At 37.7% G+C, this 19,987-nt stretch overlaps 1 protein-coding gene across 1 annotated transcript; it reads right to left on the bottom strand.

Annotated features, from left to right (window-relative positions):
• Positions 1,701-19,827, bottom strand: LOC110269136. The gene is made up of 4 exons (XM_021116789.1): positions 19,736-19,827; positions 1,980-2,088; positions 1,768-1,889; positions 1,701-1,721 (listed from the first exon to the last, which is right to left on the bottom strand). Exons 1-4 carry the CDS (start codon positions 19,784-19,786, stop codon positions 1,701-1,703), a joined length of 303 nt encoding a protein of 100 aa, XP_020972448.1. The 5' UTR covers positions 19,787-19,827.

The raw sequence follows: 19,987 nt of genomic DNA, 5'->3' as shown, positions 1-19,987 counted from the left end.
AAAACCCTAAAAAACTCTAAAAAACCATAGAAAAACCCTAGATAATCCTAGAACACCCTAGAAATTCCTCAAAAATGCTAGAAAACTCTAGAAAAACCCTAGAAAATCCTAGAAAACCCTTAAAAATACTAAAGAACCCTAAAAACTCTAGAAAATCCTAAAACCCCTAGAAAATCTTAAAAACCCTAGAAAACCTAAAAAAATCTTAGTACCAAAACAAACCCTAGAAAACTTTAAAACACCCTAGAAAATCCTAGAAAATCCAAGAAAAGTCCTAAAAAACCCTAGATAACCTTAGAAAATCCTAGAAAAACCTTAGAAAACCCTAAAAAACCTTAGAAAAATCTTAAAAAACGCTACTTAACCCTAAAAAAACCTTAGAAAACCCTAGAAAACCCTAAAAACCCTAGAAAATCCTAGAAAAACCCTAGAAAATCCTAGAAAATCTTAGAAAAATCCTAGAAAATCATAGAAATCCATAAAAAATCCTACAAAACCCTAGGAAACTCTAGAAAATCCTAAAACCCTAAAAAACACTAGAAAACCCTTGAAAACCCTTGATAACCCTATAAAATCCTTGAAAAACCTATAAAACCCTAGAAAACCCTAAAATACACTAAAAATCATAGAAAACCTTAAAAAACTCTAGAAAACTCTAAAATCCCTAGAAAATCCTAGATAACACTAGAAAACCTGAAACACCCTAGAAACCCTAGAAAACCTTAAATAACCCTAGAAAACCCTAGAAAAAACTTAGAAAATCCTAGAAAATCCTAGAAAACCCTAGAAAACCCTAAATTGCATCTGATATCTTACGTTCTTTTTGTCACTTAGAACTACTTCAACTGTCAGCACTTCAGTTGCTGCGATTGCTGCTCCCAAATTGCCATCTGAAATTACAAGGAAGACTGTGAAAGAGATATGTGATGCATTTCTATTCTTTCCTTGTTCCTTATTTTATGTGCATTTGGCTTAGAAAATTGAATTAATTGATAAGTTAAGAAAAGAATTGTACTTTTATTGAGTGTTAAACACGACTTACTGGAATATATTGAAAAGAATTAGAATATTACATAAATGATATAAACTTATTTCAAATGGATTTAGTATAAAACTTATTGAAAAGAATTGGAATATTAATGCTGCTCCTACACAGCTACCTCAATTTTATGTTGCATCAAGTCCTGGTAAGTGACCCAAACAAGCCAGCTAAGGATGTTACAAAATACAATTAATCAAAGTGCACAGAGAAGATAGAGAACATACAAAGTCCTTAAAATGAAGATTTTCATCACCAAGAAATCATGTTCTCCCTGCCAACAAAAAAGTAAACTAACAAGTATAAACTACAATCTATGCCAAAATGTATAAAAACTATAATATCTATAGTAAAATCGTTCAAAATTGAAGGAAGTCAAACAATTTAAGGGGCATAGAACAATAGTATGTTTCGTAACACACATTTCCATTTTTTTAAATTCAATTTAAGAAACTTTAATTCAGATATGAAATGAGTTAAATCAAAAGAGAAAACAAAACACTACCAGTATTGCTAGAGTATTCAAAACCACCAAACTGAGGAACCGAAGAAGGACATTCCGAAGGAAAAGTAATCGAAAGCCTTTGGAACAAAGAAGCGTGCAAATCCCTTCCTACACCACCACAGGTCGTGGACATTCTGCTTCCTCTCTCTTTCCACTTCACATCGAATTTCCCATTCTCTTCATCTTTCACAATTGAGAGATTCGGTAAGGTTTCTTCGAAGACCTGCAACATTGGCTTCCGGAGTTGTTCCTCATTGAAACACGATCGAACCAAACGAAGTTCCATCAACAATCGCTCGATGTCAACATCACGAACCACCCTAATTGCACTGATTTGACGCTCCACTGCCACAAACACACAGGTAGAGTTTTAATGAAAATAAATAGTGAAAACTTTATGCTGATCAAAAAATTTGTTATTTGATCTTGTTGTACCTTTGATTTCAAGCTCCTTGAATTGAGGTTGCTGCGTTTCGGTTTTAAGTTCCTTCAATTGAGTTGATTGTTTGACCATTTTCTTCGCTCTAGGCCTTGGAAATTTTGCCTTTAATATACTAAAAATAACCCTAAAAAAGCCTAAAAAATCCTGAAAAACCCTAAAAGATCCTAGAAAACCTTAGATAACCCTAGAAACTTTAGAAAAACACTAGAAAATCTTAGAAAAATCCTAGAAAACAATAGAAAACCCAAGAAAGTCCTAGAAAAACCTTAAAAAACCCTAAAAACCATAAAAAAAATTCTAGAAAAACCTAAAACCCTAGAAAATCCCAGAAAAAAACCTAGAAAACCCTAGAAAATTCTAGAAAACCCTAGAAAACACTAGAAAAACCCTAGAAAATCCTAGAAAAGTCTAAAATCACTAAAGAAACCTAGAAAACCCTAACAAACTATAGAAAATCCTAAAAACCCTAGAAAACCCTAGATAACCATAGAAAACCTTAGAAAACCCTAGATAACCCTAGAAAACCCTAGAAAACCCTAAAAAAATCTAAGTATCCTAACAAACCCTAGAAAATCCTAGAAAACCATAAAATACCCTAGAAAATCCTAGATAATCCTAGAAAATCCAAGAAAAATCCTAGAAAACCCTAGATAACACTAGAAAATTCTAGAAAAATCCAAGAAAACCCTAGAACACCCAAAAATCCTAGAAAAATACTACAAAGCCCAAAAAACACTAGAAAATCCTAAAATACCCTAAAAACTATAGAAAATTCTAAAAACCTTAGAAAATCCTATAAAATTCTAAAACCCCTAGAAAATCCTAGATAACCCTAGAAAACCCTAGAAAAATCTTGAAAACCCTAAAAAATCCTAAAAAATCCTAAAAAATACAAGAAACCCTTAGATAACCCTAGAAAACCGTAGAAAAACACTAAAAACCCTAAAAACCCTAGAAAAACCCTAAAAAACCCAAAAAAATCCTGAAAAACTCTAGAAAATCCTAGATAACCTTAGAAAACTTTAGAAAAACACTAGAAAACCCTCGAAAATACTAGAAAAACCTTAGAAAACTCTAGAAAACAATAGAAAAATCCTAGAAAACCCTAGAAAAATCTTGAAAACCCTAGAAAAATTCTAAAAACCATAAAAACCCTATAACAACCTAAAAGCCCTAGAAAACCCTGGAAAATCCTAGAAAAACCCTAAAATATCCTAGATAACCCTAGAAAACCCTTGAAAAAAACCCTAGAAAATCCTAGAAAAATCATAGAAAACCTTAGAAAAGCCAGAGAAAACCCTAGAAAATCCTAAAAAATATAGAAAACCCGAAAAAACCCTCGAAAATCCAAGATAACCCTAGAAAACCCTAGAAAACCTTAGATAACCCTAGAAAACTCTAGAAAATCCTAAAAAATCATAGAAAATCCTAAAAACTCTAGAAAAACTCTAAAAAAATCCTAAAAAACTGTAAAAAGTCCTAGAAGATTCTAGAAAACCCCAGAAAATCTTAGAAAGACTCCTAAAAAACCCTAGAAAACAATAGAAAAACCCTAGAAAAATCTGGAAAACCCTAAAAAAAAACCTAAAAACACTAAAAGTCATAAAAAGAATATGGTTGGTCTAACAAGCAGTCATCAATTGCATAGCCATAAAGGAGTCTCATTACATGAATAAAAGATAAATTGAGAATTGCAAACAATCATATGCAAGACACTTATTACATTATATTTAATGAAGATGGATTAGAGAACCTAAATGGTAAGGCAAACCGAAGCAAACTAAGGCCTTCATTCTTCCATTTGTCTTTAATTAAATTCAAATGACAAGCAAATTAAGGCCCCAAAATGTTAACTAGTTCATTCTTTTATAAAGCAGCAAGGTTTAATCATACATGATAAACCATTATTTTATGATTTATATTGTGTTCAAATGAGTGGTTTTATCAAGTCTTTCACCCACTTATTCATATGATTAGCATGATATTACAAGTCCTTCCCAAAGTTGTTCTATGGTTCAAAAACTTGCTTCCTAGAGATCTTTTAGTTGTGAATTTGTATTCTCTTTTATACCATTCGATGCTGTGATCTGTGTATTAAGTGTTTCAGGTTTCATAGGGCAGGAATGGCTTAGAGAATGGAGAGGAAGCTTGCAAAAATGGAAGGAACACAAGAAATTGAGGAGATGACCAGCGAGAAGCGACGCAGACGCCTGGCTCACGCGGCCGCGCGAAATGGATAAAATCATAGCAACGCAAACGCGTGACTGACGCGAGCGCGTGGACTGGTATCTGCACGAATGACGCGATCACGTGGACGACGCGGTCGCGTGACATGCGCGATCTGCAGAATTAACAGAAATCGCTGGGGGCGATTTCAGGCCATATTTTGACCCAATTTTCGGCCCAGAAACACAGACAAAAGCAAGGGAACATGCAGAGACTCAACACACATACACATTAGGATAGTTTTTAGTTTTTAGATATCGTTTTACTCCTCCTCTAGGTTTTCTCCACATTCATAGGATTTTAGATTTTTGCTTTTGCTTTGGATATTGAAGAGTCATCACCTCCGTGGAAGAACTATTCTAGTTTGTTTTCCCCATTCTCTTACTCTTTTTTAGCTACTTATTCCTTTTGCTTGGATATTTATGTTACAGTTAGATTTATCAATACAGTTTATCACTTTCCCCTTTATTAATTCCGAATCTTTATTTTATTAATCATGTCTTATTCTATTATTTCTGCAAGCGTTTTATTCATGTCAATGGAGTCAATGGAGTAGACCTCCCACTTGACATGGGGGTTGATTAAAAGGAAACCCCCGAGTTGGAAAGCTTAATTGGTAATTGGGCGTTGTTGGCCTGTTCTTTATTTACCAACGCTAAACCTTCCCAAGGGAGAGGGTTAGGACTCGTGAATAAGAGCTGGCTTAACTACTTGACTTCCCTTCATTCGTTGAGGGTTAACTAAGTGGAAACAACAACCTATTACTAATTAAGTGAACGCTCAAGTGAGTAATTAAACTGGAAGTTGTTGGCTAACTTTGTACTTACTAACGCTAAACCTCCCCAAAGGAGAGGACTAGGAGTTGCAAGTAAGAGTTGGCTCAATCACTTGACTTTTCCTTATTTAGTAAGGGTTAACTAAGTAAAAACAATGACCTTTCTAATACTACACCGGAGAGATTCCAACAAGGGTGGAGCTCCCAATTGATCATTCCCCCAGTCAAGGCCTTTTAATTAGAATATATAATCTTCGCGTAATTACAATCATTTATTTTCTGTCACTTAACTCTCAAAAATTCTTGGAAAATTCCTGATTAATGAATTAGCACCCTAGTCTGCAACTCGTTGGGAGACAACCTGGGATTCATACTCCCAGTATTTTTACTTTAAACTTTGTGACAACCCTTTTTAAAATTGATTAAGCGGATTTTAGTCGATTGAGAACTATACTCACAACGTTGTTTTCTCTAGAATTTCTTAATCGATCAATTTCCGCCACGTCAATTTTTGGCGCCGTTGCCGGGGAGTTGCAATAGTGTGCTACTTCTTGGTTGGGATTTATTTATCTGTATTCTATTTTATTGTGTTTTCGTTACCATGAGCTATGTGTTTCTTCCATTGAATGATGCGTTCACTGCCTGATCCGAGCTTAGCCGCTTTTGATCCTGAAATTGAATGAACTATTTCACGTATTAGGCGAGCTCGACGTCGGTTAGCCTCTGAGGGTGGTGGAGTGATTGTCATCGATTCACCAGCCTCATCTGAGGGCGACTCTGAACCGCCATTTGAGGAAGAAACAAACCCCTCTACTACTGATTCGGTTGATTCACGTGCAGGTAACATGGCAGCACCTAGAAGAGTTACTATCCAGGAAGCTGGAGCCCCAGATTTTACACTGCATCCGTATCAAGTGCATCACCCAGCGGTAGCTGCAGATTTTGAACTAAAGACTGCACTACTCAACTTGATGCCCAAGTTTTAAGGCTTGCCTGCTCAAGAGCCTATCAAGCACCTTAGGGATTTCCAGGCAGCCTGTTCTACTGTTAGGCGTAATGGTGCAGATGAAACTTCTATTCTATTAAAAGCCTTCCCGTTCTCTCTTGAGGAAAAGGCGAGAGAGTGGTACTACACTCAACCTGGAGTGACTGTTACTAACTGGGATACGCTTAGAAGAGAATTCTTGGAAAAATACTTTCCAGCTGAAGTTACTGATAGATTAAGAAAGGAAATTTCCATGATTATTCAAAGCAAATCCGAGACTCTCTACGAATATTGGGAGCGCTACAACAATCTCCTGGAAGCATGTCCCCACCACATGATTGACAAGTTAGTGTTGCTCGGCTACTTCACACAGGGCATGAAGCCTCAAGATAAGACCACATTGGAAGGTGCTAGCAATGGGTCTATGAAAAAGTACAAGACCACTGATGAAGCATGGCAATTGATCAGCGACTTAGCTGAATTCATTAGGAATCACAGGCATAAGCAAGGCCACTCAAAAGTTGTTGCAGAGGTATCCTCTAATAGGGAAACTACTGCTCTAACCCAGAGTATATGTGAGATGACCAACTTACTGAAGCAGATGCAGTTAAATCAACAACAAGCTCAACAAGCTCAGCCTCCCCCACCACAACAAGGCCAACAGTTGGTTTCACAAAGAGTATGCGGGATCTGTGCTGATTATAATCATTATACTGATGAATGTACGCAGCTCCAACAGGAAGACAACACTGTGGCAGCCACTTATAACTTCTATGACCGCCTAAATCAAGGATACAATCAAGGTGGCAACTATAATCAAAGTGACAACCACAACCATGGATGGCAGGACAATTCCAACCAAGGTTGGAGAGATAATTCTAACCATGGTTGGAGGGACAATTATAACAGAGGAGGCAGAGATAACAATGGAAACCAGAGGTGGAATAGCAATAACACCATCAGACAGCAGAATCAGAATCAACCTTACTGGGCACCTCACCAACGACAGCCTCAAGGATTACCGCACAACCAACAACAAGTTCCTCAGATCACTTATTCTAATTCTTCATCACACGACGAGATGCTCCGTTCTATTGCACAAGGACAGCAAGACATGCATACACAACTGAACTCTACTATAAATGGTCTAACTGCTACTTTACAAGCTCTCGTCTCTCGGTTAGATTCACCACCTAATTCCACTAATCAACCTTCAAGCTCCAATGGAATTCCTTCTCAAGCCCTACCTAATCCCAAGGGTGGCATCAAAGCCATCACTCTGAGGTCCGGAACCACATTGCAGGAGAGGAACCAAGAGGAGCCAAGTTCACCAGAACACGTCCCAGCTGAGGATGTGGTGGAAGTAGAAGATGCGGAAGAGGAAGAGGACATACGGGACATAGTTGAAGAAGAAGTAACTCAACCACAGGATGATACACCAAAGGATATAAAGGCTGAAAGCAACGCCCTCCCTATCCCCTTCCCACAACTTGCAAGGAAGCCTAGAAAGCAGATGGAACTTGATCCCAAGATAGTAGAAATATTCAAAAAGGTTGAGGTAACTGTTCTCCTTTTTTATGTTATTCAGCAAGTACCTAAATACATAAAGTTTCTAAAAGATTTGTGCATACATAAAGATAAACTTCATGAATTAGGAACCATTCCTTTAGGTAGCTCCATATCTGCTTTAATGGAAAATATACCTGAAAAATGTAGTGATCCAGGCCCATGTATGGTTATCTGTACCATTGGAGGCGTAATCTTTTCTGACTGCATGTGTGATTTAGGAGCGTGCATGAGTATTATGCCCTTGTTTATATATAATGCTTTGAGGCTACCTCCCTTAAAAAGGTCGGCAGCTCGTTTTGTGTTAGCAGCTAAAAGCATTATTACAGTGGTTGGAATTGCTGAAGATGTGTTAGTGAGCATTAAAGGGCTCACATTTTCCATTGACTTCTATATCTTGGAGATGCCCCAAAATGACTCAGGAAAGCCATCATCAATCCTGCTTGGGCGACCGTTCTTGAAAACTTTGAAGTTCAAGCTGGATGCCTTTTCGGGAACCTATTCTTTTGAGATAAATGGTAGGACAGTGAGCTTCAATCTGAATGAAGCTATGAAGCATCCTCTGGAAGATCATTCCATATTTCAATGCGACATTATTGATGAAATTGTAGCTGCAGTTCACCAGGAAGAAATGGAGGAGAAACACATGGAGAAGATCCAAGTGTGGGGACACCCCCTGAACATGCTAAAGATTCCTTGCCTTTCTCACCAGTCCCAGATAATCCAGAGCCCAGCCATGAGCAGAAAATGGAATTAAAGCCTCTTCCTTCACACCTCAAGTATGCTTACCTTGAGGACAAGCAGAAGTTTCCAGTTATCATTGCAAGAGAGCTCACTTCCCAACAAGAAGAACAACTACTTAGTGTATTGAGGACGTATAAGAAAGCAATTGGGTGGAGCTTGGCGGACATAATAGGAATCAGCCCTCAAGTTTGTCAACACAGAATATTCTTAGAAAAAAGAGCAAAGTATGTCCGTCAACCTCAAAGAAGATTGAATCCAACCATCCTAGAAGTTGTCAAGAAGGAAGTAACCATACTACTTGAAGCAGATATCATTTACCCCATTTCAGATAGCGAATGGGTCAGCCCAGTACAAGTGGTGCCCAAGAAGTCTGGGGTCACAACAATAAGAAACGAGCATGGAGAACTTCTAACAACAAGAGTGCAGAATTCATGGAGAGTCTGCATTGACTATAGGCATCTCAACCTAGCCACTCGCAAGGATCATTACCCCTTGCCATTCATTGATCAAATGCTTGACCGCCTGTCAGGTAAATCTCATTACAGCTTTCTAGATAGTTATAAAGGTTATTTTCAAATCTATATAGCCCCTGAAGATTAGGAAAAGACTACTTTTACTTGTCCTTTTGGGACCTATGCTTATAAAAGAATGCCCTTTGGCTTATGCAATGCACCAGATACTTTCCAAAGGTGTATGATGAGTCTTTTCTCTGATCTCATTGAGAATTGTATGGAAGTTTTTATGGATGACTTTAGCGTCTATGGTGATTCATTTAGCCTTTGCTTGGATAGTTTATCTAGAGTATTAGAAAGGTGTGTTAGTTCAAACCTTGTTTTAAATTATGAAAAGTGTCATTTTATGGTAAAACAGGGAATTGTTCTAGGACATGTTGTTTCTGATACTGGTATCTCTGTGGATCCAGGAAAGGTGGATGTTATTTCTAGTTTACCTTACCCCTCCTCTGTGAGGGAAGTCCGTTCGTTCCTTGGCCCATGCAGGTTTTTACAGGAGATTCGTAAAGGACTTCAGTACGATAGCATTACCTTTATCCAGACTACTGCAGAAAGATATCGAGTTCAAGTTCAGTGAGGATTGTAAACAAGCATTTGATAAGCTGAAGACCGCCCTGACTCAAGCCCCAATTGTGAGAGGACCAGACTGGAATCAACCATTTGAAATCATGTGCGATGCCTCCAATCATGCAGTGGGAGCAGCACTAGCTCAGCATGACGGTAACGATCCTTTTGTAATTGCTTATGCATCTAAGACTTTAGATGGTGCTCAATCTAATTACACTACTACTGAAAAAGAGCTTCTAGCTATTGTTTTTGCTCTGGATAAATTTCGAGCCTATTTACTTGGTACTAAGGTAGTAGTGTACTCATACCATGCAGCTCTAAAATATTTATTGGCTAAAAAAGAGTATAAACCAAGGCTAATACGTTGGATACTGCTGCTGCAAGAATTTGATTTAGAAATTAAGGATAGGAGTGGTAACCAGAATTTAGTGGCAGACCACTTGAGTCGCCTTGAGCACATCAAGGATGACTCCATTCCTATCAATGACACTTTCCCATTTGATAGCTTACAGACAGTATCTGAAGTAGTTCCTTGGTATGAACCTGTAGATTATCTAGTTAGTCACACTTTCCCTCCAGATTTTACCAAGCATCAAAGAGACAAGGTGAAAAGTGAGTCTAAATATTATATATGGGATGACCCCTACTTGTGGAGGTGTGGTGCTGACCAGGTAATTAGAAGGTGTGTGCCTCAATCAGAATCCCAGTCCATTTTAGAGGCCTGCCACTCATCTGAGAGTGGAGGACATTTTGGCCCTCAAAGAACAGTTAGAAAAGTTTTAGACTGTGGTTTCTGGTGGCCTACTCTCTTTAAAGATGCTGCTAACCTTTGTAAATCTTGTTCCCCTTGCCAAAGGTTTGGTAATATATCCAAGAGGGATGAAATACCTCAACAAAGCATGCTTTTCTGTGAAATTTTTTATGTTTGGGGCATTGACTTCATGGGTCCATTTCCAAATTCTAATGGTCACCTTTATATACTGTTAGCTGTAGATTATGTTTCTAAATGGGTGGAAGCAATTCCTACCCGCACTGATGATGCTAACACAATTGTTTCCTTTGTTAGAAACCATATTATTCATCACTTTGGATCACCACAAGCAATCGTGAGCGATTAAGGCACTCACTTTTGTAACAGGAGACTAACAAGATTACTGAAGAAGCATGGGATAATTCATAAAGTATCAACAGCCTACCACCCCCAGATTAATGGGCAAGCCGAGGTATCTAACAGAGAGATAAAACGCATACTGCAGAAGATAGTCAAGCCTCATAGGAAGGACTGGAGCACCAGGCTCCAAGACACGCTGTGGGCATATCGGACAGCATACAAGACACCAATCGGGATGAGTCCTTTCCGCTTAGTTTATGGAAAGGCCTGTCACCTCCCAGTTGAGATAGAACACAAAGCCTTCTGGGCGGTGAAGGAATGCAACATGGATCTTGCAGAAGCCGGAGCTGAGAGGAAGTTGCAACTGCAAGAATTAGAAAACCTTCGACTAGAAGCTTATGAGAACTCCAGGCTGTACAAAGAGAAGGCGAAGGCTATGCATGATAAGAACATCAAGAGGATGGAGTTCCAACCTGGGGACTTAGTCCTCCTTTACAACTCCAGAATGAGGCTCATGCCAGGCAAGTTGAGGTCCAGATGGGACGGTCCCTATCGAGTAGAGAAGGCAGAGCCATACAGAGTCTTTCACTTGAGCCATCCTTCAAGCTCTGAGCTTATCAAGGTCAATAGACATCACTTGAAGTTATATCATGGCGAGAAGATGAAGAAAAAGAAGGAGCTAGAGATTTTCCTCCTGAAAGATCCACCCACAGCAGAAGACTGAGCTAGTGAAGCGTCCAACTTAAGGACGTTAAAGCAGAGTGCTGGGTGGGAGACAACCCACCATGGTATGATCTTTCCGTTTAAGTCTTAGTCCTCCTTTTAATGGCTCTTCTCATAACTTCTGCATATAGCCTACAATTGCATTAGCATCTGCATATTGCATTCTGCATAAAAAAAATGGTTGGCACGCGACAGCGTCGATGACGCGTCTGCGTCAGAGGAAAATTAGGAAAAAAAAGGAAATTAAACAGCAAGTTACGCGAGAATGTGGCTGGAGGCGTGCCTTAGGCACAAACACACCCACGCAAACGCGTCCCTGACGCGTCCGCGTCGTTTGCGAACCCAGCCCATCACGCGATCGCGTCACCCACGCGACCGCATGATCCCGCGAAATCGACGTAAAAAGGGTGTATGGTAGAATGTTAGGCTGAAATCGGGCTGGAACCATGCTTGTAGCACAAGCCCTACCACGCGAACGCGGACTCCACGCGTCCGCATCGTTTTTAAAATATAGCCATTCACGTGACCGCGTCACCCACGCGACCGCGTCACCCAAAAATTTGGCAAAAATGAATATCGAACAGAGTTGCGCGACCACAAGGCTGCTCTCGCGCTAGTAGCACGAATCACTTCACGCGAACGCATGACCCACGCGTCCGCGCCACTTCAAAAACACGCTACCCGCGCGAACGCGTGATCCACGCGACCGTGTCACCTACGCCGCACAGCTTCTCCAGATCCGGCCAAATATCTTATCTTTTCTTTTCCCAAATCCTAATCTTTTTTTCCTTCTTCTTTCGTTCTTCTCCCTTTCCTCCTTCTTTATTCTTTCTCATTTTTTTACTTTCTCCTATATTTCACATCCATTAGCAAGGTTCTTTTCTCCTTCCCTTTTTACTTTTCTATTATTATTCTTATTTTTTTTATATTTTCTTTTATCTATTTTATTTTTATTTTCTTCTTCCCTCCTCTTATCTATGTTTTCCTTTTCTTTTCTTTTAAACCCTTTTTATTGGTGTTGCATATTTATTTGGGTATCTATTCTCTATATTTTGCTTGTGGATTATTAATGAATTGTTTGACAATTAATATTATTTCTTGAAAGGGTTGCTTGCATGTTCAAATTTAATACTTTCAACAACATATTTACCATGCATGCTACGTGTTTGTGAAAAAGCCCGTATGGCGTTATGGAATTTTTTAAATTACTTTATCCTACTACTCTACCGCCTACTTTTCACAAAACCCCTTTCCATATTTTATTAATTGAATTTAATTGTCAATACAAACAGATTGTTAGTTTGAAACACTTGATAACCAAATTAGGCAATTAATGCTTGATATATGCTACTCATGCCTTTGCCGGCATGCTAATAAACATCTTGCATTTGCCATACTATGCCCTAGCTATATTTCTATTAATGAACTGATTGCATGGAATCGCGACCATGTCTTTCGTTCTTTATTTTCCTTACCTGGGCATTGGTTATCACTTATAGTGTCCTCTCCATTGCTCTAACCCTTAGCTTTAAAAGTTACTTTCTTTTTCCCTTTTCAGGATGGCCACCAAGAAAAGAAAGGAGAAAATCAATCCCAAACCACCAGCAAGAAGAGGAACAAAATGAGCATTAGTGGCAGAGCCATCTTCAACAGCGGTAAAACCCTCAACAAAAAGAATCAAGAGGATTATTAAGGTGGATGAAAAAGAAAAAGCCTTCCGAGCAAAGGACATTGCAAGGTTTACTAACCGTTACTGCGAGCAGATGTTCCCCATTCTGGCAGAAAGGAATTATAATAATGAACACCTTCTCATCCTTCCATCCCAAATTGCCGAATTTGTTGAGCCCCGCATTGAGCGAAGACACTGGGGATTCCTACAGAGACAGCTACGGCAGGTTAATCTTTCATGGGTAGTTGAATTCTACTCCAACTTTCACACGCCAACACTGCAGTCTGTCTATGTCCATCAGAAGCAAGTCCCCATCACTGAAGAGGCTATTCAACAAGCTTTAGATCTTCCCCCCGCCCCAGCAGGCTTGGACGCATTTCAAAAAGCCGCACTCAAGCGCGAGACATACCAATTTGACTGGGACGCAGTTCTCAAAGTTATAGCTCAACCTGGTAGCAGTTGGATCTTTGGATACCATCGATCCAGACCTAAAGGGATCTCAGCTTCTGCACTTACCTTGGAGGCTCGAGTATGGGTACAAATTATGTCCCATTACGTCTTTCTGAGCACTCACGAATCCTCCTTCACTGCAGACATGGCTGTTCTACTCTGGTGTATCCTTACAGACCAACCTCTGAACTTACCAAGACACATCCGGCAGGCCATGGGCCACATACAAATTGCGGGCAACCTACCTTTCCCTGCCTTAGTTTCAGACCTAGTCTCTGCCGCCGGAGTATCCTCCAGAGCTGGGGACACCAAAGCCATGCTTCCACAGGATGATCAGTACGTCCCTAACGGAAAATATATCAGACTTATAGCAGCCACTACCAGCCAGCCTACAGAACCGGCTGACGACATTCCTCATTCCACACCACAAGCACCTTCAACAGATCAGCTGCTCCATCAGATACTTGAGAGGTTGGACCGGCAAGAACAGAAAGCAAAGCTAAGAGAGCGCCGTAACCAGCGCCGATTCACATACCTCAAGGAGCTGCTCACGGGAAACCACCCACCAAAAGAAGATCCGGACTCCACTTCATTTACCAGCACAAGGAGCCATGACGGTCCCGACTGTGGAGATACTGCTACCAGCCCACCTTTGTTCCTGACAGATGGCACCGAGGACGGTGCAAAGCCTTAAGTGTGGGGAGGTCGGTCAGTACCTGACTTCCGGAGGTAATTTCTCTTCCCTAACATCAATAAAGTAGGATATTTAGTTAGTTTTCTTTAGCATAGGATAGATTGTTTAGAAATAGGATTATTTGCATACATATTCTATTTAGTTGAAATATAATAAGTTTCTCTTAAGACCCTATTTTTGAAAATTTTCACTAATTTAAATCAAAACTTCTTATGTAAAATTTGTTTGAAGTTATATTTAGAACATAGTTTTTGAGCCTAAGAACACACAACCTGTGAGATTTGAGCTTATTTATATGGTTACACTATTTAACCATAAATATTTTATTCCTGTGTGTTTAACTTCTCTATGATTATAATCTTTATTTTGTTTCATCCTATATGTCCCATGTTTAATATGTTCTATACATGCATAGGATTGAGGCCATTATTTGTTTAGCTCACTTATCCCAAATAAGCCTACCCTTTAAATCACCTTTGTTAGCCATTTTGAGCCTTTTAATCCCATTTGTTCTATGTTTTACCACATTACTAGCCTTAAGCGGAAAAATAATTAAATACCCCAAATTGAATCTTTGGTTAGCTTAAGATAGAAATTGTGCGTTGATTAAGTATGGGAAGACTGTGGGAACATGGGATAATGAGGGAATGTATCATGTTTCTAATTTTGAATATTGGGAAATTTGGGTACCTACTCATGTAAAACAGAAAAATAAAAATCCCTATGCATTGATATGTTATTTTAGTTTCTGTGTCCTAAAAAAAATTTAAATAAGGGGACAAAAATCACCCCAATTCTAAGTCAAGTTAAGCTCCAAGATCAATGCATAGGTAATAAAAATCAAAAGAAAAGTTGATACATGAGTATGTAATACGAAAATGAAAAATTTCTGGGTAGCTAGGCGTGATTCTAAAGTTATAGAGAATGTATGTATACTAGGTGAGAGCTTAGGTTAGTCAAAGATTCATATTTTAGCTCACTTAGCCATATATATATATATCCTCACCTTTACCTTAGCCCCATTACAACCTTAAAAAGACCTCATGATGTTTGCATTGGCACTTTAAATATTGTTGATTGGTTAGGAGTAAAACAAAGTTTAGAAAGCATGATTAAAGAAGGATAGAGTGATTACCCTATACACTAGAGAGATTAGAGTGCACACACACCATCAGTGAGGGTTCAATGCTTGATTCTATGTTCCCTGCTTTCATGAGCTGTCTTCTTACAAATTTACTTGCTTTTACTGTATGATTCTAATTAGTGGAATCTGATCTATATTTGTCTTAGAGAACTTATTTGTTTTTAACCGAATGGACAAAATCATATAGTTACATTCAAATATATATATAGGTTGCATTGCATTACATTACATGAGTCTTACATGTCCCTATTCATTCATATTTATCTCCTTCAACTAAGCATGAGGACATGCTAATGTTTAAGTGTGGGGAGGTTGATAAACCATTATTTTATGATTTATATTGTGTTCAAATGAGTGGTTTTATCAAGTCTTTCACCCACTTATTTATATGATTAGCATGATATTACAAGTCCTTCCCAAAGTTGTTCTATGGTTGAAAAACTTGCTTCCTAGAGATCTTTTAGTTGTGAATTTTTATTCTCTTTTATACCATTCGATGCCGTGATCTGTGTATTAAGTGTTTCAGGTTTCATAGGGCAAGAATGGCTTAGAGAATGGAGAGGAAGCTTGCAAAAATGGAAGGAACACAAGAAATTGAGGAGATGACCAGTGAGAAGCGACGCGGACACCTGGCTCACGCGGCCGCGCGAAATGGAGAAAATCATAGCAACGCAAACGCGTGACTGACGCGAGCGCGTGGACTGGTATCTGCACGAATGAGGCGATCGCGTGGACGACGCGGTCGCGTGACATGTGCGATCTGCAGAATTAACAGAAATCGCTGGGGCGATTTCGGGCCATATTTTGACCCAGTTTTCGGCCCAGAAACACAGACAAAAGCAAGGGAACATGCAGAGACTCAACACACATACACATTAGGATAATTTTTAGTTTTTAGATCTCGTTTTACTCCTCCTCTAGGTTTTCTCTACATTCATAGGATTTCAGATTTTTGCTTTTGCTTTGGATATTGAAGAGTCATCACCTCCGTGGAAGAACTATTCTAGTTTGTTTCCCCATTCTCTTACTCTTTTAGCTACTTATTCCTTTTGCTTAGATATTTATGTTACAGTTAGATTTATCAATACAGTTTATCACTTTCCCCTTTATTAATTCCGAATCCTTATTTTATTAATCATGTCTTATTCTATTATTTCTGCAAGCGTTTTATTCATGTCAATGGAGTAGACCTCCCACTTGACATGCGGGTTGATTAAAAGGAAACCCCCGAGTTGGAAAGCTTAATCGGTAATTGGGCGTTGTTGGCCTGTTCTTTATTTACCAACGCTAAACTTCCTAGGGGAGAAGGTTAGGACTCATGAATAAGAGCTGGCTTAACTACTTGACTTCCCTTCATTCCTTGAGGGTTAACTAAGTGGAAACAATAACCTATTACTAATTAAGTGAACGCTCAAGTGAGTAATTAAACTGGAAGTTTTTGGCTAATTTTGTACTTACTAACGCTAAACCTCCCCAAATGAAGAGGACTAGGACTTGCAAGTAAGAGTTGGCTCAATCACTTGACTTTCCCTTATTTAGTAAGGGTTAACTAAGTGAAAACGATTACCTTTCTAATACTACACCTGAGAGATTCCAACAAGGGTGGAACTCCCAATTGATCATTCCCCCAGTCAAGGCCTTTTAATTAGAATATATAATCTTCGCGTAATTACAATCATTTATTTTCTGTCACTTAACTCTCAAAAATTCTTGGAAAATTCCTGATTAATGAATTAGCACCCTAGTCTGCAAACTCATTGGGAGACAACCTGGGATTCATACTCCCAGTATTTTTACTTTAAACTTTGTGACAACCCTTTCTAAAATTGATTAAGCGGATTTTAGTCGATTGAGAACTATACTCACAACACTGTTTTCTCTAGAATTTCTTAATCGGTCAATTTCCGCCACGTCAATACACAAGCAAATTAAGCCTCTATTTGGGAAGAACACATCACAAATATTAAAAAGCTCTCACTAAATTGAATAAAGTTTAATTACACTGTATTTTTATCTCATAAAGAGACAACCCAGAACTAACCTAATAAAAAAGATAGATGAACAAAGAAATTTAAAAATTCAACTAATCCATATTCTTAACTTATCAACTCATCAATATTCAATAATCAATTAATCAAAAATCAAGAGATGCACAGAAAAATAGAAGAAGAAACACGCCATCAATGTCCATTCAATTAAGCAAATTCTAGTGCCAAAGTTCTATCATTCCAGAAAATGACACAAAACAATCATACAAAATACCATAGTTTAAAAATAAATAAATTCAATTCACAGAGGAAGAGAAAGAAAAACAAATATTTAGATAAAATAAAATAAGAGACACAAATTTAGGTTCCAAAATGAGAAATGATAACAAATAGAAGATGAAGGAAGAGAATGCATACCTAATTTTCTGAAGGAAGGAGACATTCGTTGTAGTGCTGGCAGCAGAGTTTGAAGGCGGCAGCCGAGGCTGCTAGTGGATAGAATAGCGGCGGTGTGCGTAGAGAAAGCAAAAGGTTAAAGAGAGAGTACATAGTAGAGAGCAGATCGGCATCGAGCTCAAAGGTTGCAGCCTCAACAGCAACAGCAACAATGTACAATGAAGAGATCAAAGGGATGCTGGAGAAAGAAGTGGTTGCCGTTCTGGTCTATGACAGAGCGAGAGACTGAGGGGCTGTGGAAGAAGAAGATTGGAGATTTGAAAGTAGTGGGTATTGTTGGGTAAGCAAGGAGAAAATGGGATGTCATAGTCGTTGGGATATTTTTTGGGGGATTTGTCACTCATGTATTAATTTGAAATCTTTAGATTTTTCATTTTTGTTAAATAGTTTATTAGTTTAACAATATTTCTTTATAATTAAAGATAAAACTAAAATTATGATTAAAAATCAAATATTTAAAATTTAAACAATAAAATTTAAGAAGCTAAATTGGAATAATTTAAAATAGTTTAAATACTTTAACAATAAACTATGTCAAAATATGATAAATTAGAGGATGAGAGATTCAGTGTGACTAACTTACATCATATATATGTATATATTATAAAAATATGTTATAGGTGGGTATTAACCCAAAGACCTCTCACTTGGTGCAAAATCCTAGAAAAATCCTAAATAACCCTAAAAAATCCTAGAAAACCCTAAAATATCTTGGAAAACCATAGAAAACACACAAAAAAATAATAGAAAACCCTAGAAAACTTTAGAAAAACACTAGAAAACACTAGAAATGCCTAGAAAAACCCTGGAAAATAATAGAAAAATCCTAAAAAAAATCTAAAAAACCATGAAAATCCTAAAAACCATAGAAAAATCCTAAAAAACCTAGAAAACCCTAGAAAATCTCAGAAAATTCTAGAAAACCCTAGATAAGACTAGAAAAACCTACAAAAATCCTAGAAGATCCTAGAAAACCCTAAAAAACACTAAAGAACCCTAGAAAACCCTAAAAAATACAAAAAAAAACCCAAGAAAATCCTAAAAACCCTAGAAAATCCTAAATAACCCTAGAAAACTCTAGAAAACCCTAAAAAAACCTAAGTATCCTAACAAATCCTAAAAAACTCTAGAAAATCTAAGAAAAACCCTAAAAACTCTAGAAAACCCTAGATAATCCTAAAAAATTCTACAAAATCCTAGAAAACCCTAAAAAATCCTAGAAAAATCCTAGAAAACCCTAAAAAATCCTAGAAAAACTCTATAAAACCCTAAAAATCCTAAAAACCCTAGATAACCTTACAAAAATCTAGAAAACCCTAGAAACCCCTAAAAAATCCATGAAAATTCTAGAAAACCCTAGAAAAACCCTAAAAACCCTAAAAAATTCTAAAAATCCTAGAAAATTCTAGAAAAAACCTAGAAAACCCTAGGTAACCTTAGAAAACCAAAGAAAACCCTAGAAAGACCCTAGAAAATCCTAGATAACCTTAGAAAATTCTAGAAAACCTTAGATAACCCTAGAAAACCTTAGAAAATTCTAGAAAACTCTAAAAAATCCTAGAAAACCCTAGATATTCCTGAAAAATCCTAAAAACCCTAGAAAATTCTAGGTAACCCTAGAAAATCCTAAAAAAATCTAGAAAACCCTAGAAACCCCTAAAAACCCTAGAAAACCTTAGATCACCCTAGAAAACCCTAAAAAAATCCTTAAAATAATAGAAATCCTAAAACCCCCAAAAAAATCCTAGAAAACCCTAGAAAATCTTAGAAAAATCCTAGAAAATCCTAAAAAATCCTAGAAAAATACTAGAAAAACGTAGAAAACAATAGAAAGCCCTAGAAAATCCTAGAAACATCTAGAAAATCCTAGAAAAATCTTAAAAAATCCTAAAAATCATAAAACACTAGAAAACCCTAAATACGCTAGAAAACCCAAGAAAAACCTATAAAACCTAAGAAAAAACCTAGAAAACCCAAGAAAACCCTAAAAAGCCCTAGAAAACCTTCGATAACCCTAGAAAATCCTAGATAACCCTAGAAAACCCTAGAAAACCCTAAAAAACTCTGGAAAACCTTATAAAACCCTAGAAAAATGAACAAGATATAGCAATCGTTTCAATTAGAACATTTGCTTTATACCATATATAGCTTCCATGTTATTTTCCTTGTAAACACCAAGAGGTGATCCATGGACAGAGAAGCATCTCGCCAGGTTTCGGCGGCCTAAGGGTCTTTGGTGTTATCCCAACAGATAAGCGTTGACTACTCACCTGCAAAAGGTAACAAAGCCAAATCAATCACAGCTGTTTAAAAAATAGCCTCAGCAATGAATACTAGAGTTCATAAAGTCATCCATAAAAAACAGATGGTAAAAAATAAAAGGAGGAAATA

This window comes from Arachis ipaensis, chromosome B02 (genome assembly GCF_000816755.2).
Source record: "Arachis ipaensis cultivar K30076 chromosome B02, Araip1.1, whole genome shotgun sequence".
NCBI classification, from domain to species: Eukaryota; Viridiplantae; Streptophyta; class Magnoliopsida; order Fabales; family Fabaceae; genus Arachis; species Arachis ipaensis.
Note: the sequence above shows the minus strand (reverse complement) of the source record. Positions and strands in the feature narration are given on the sequence as shown.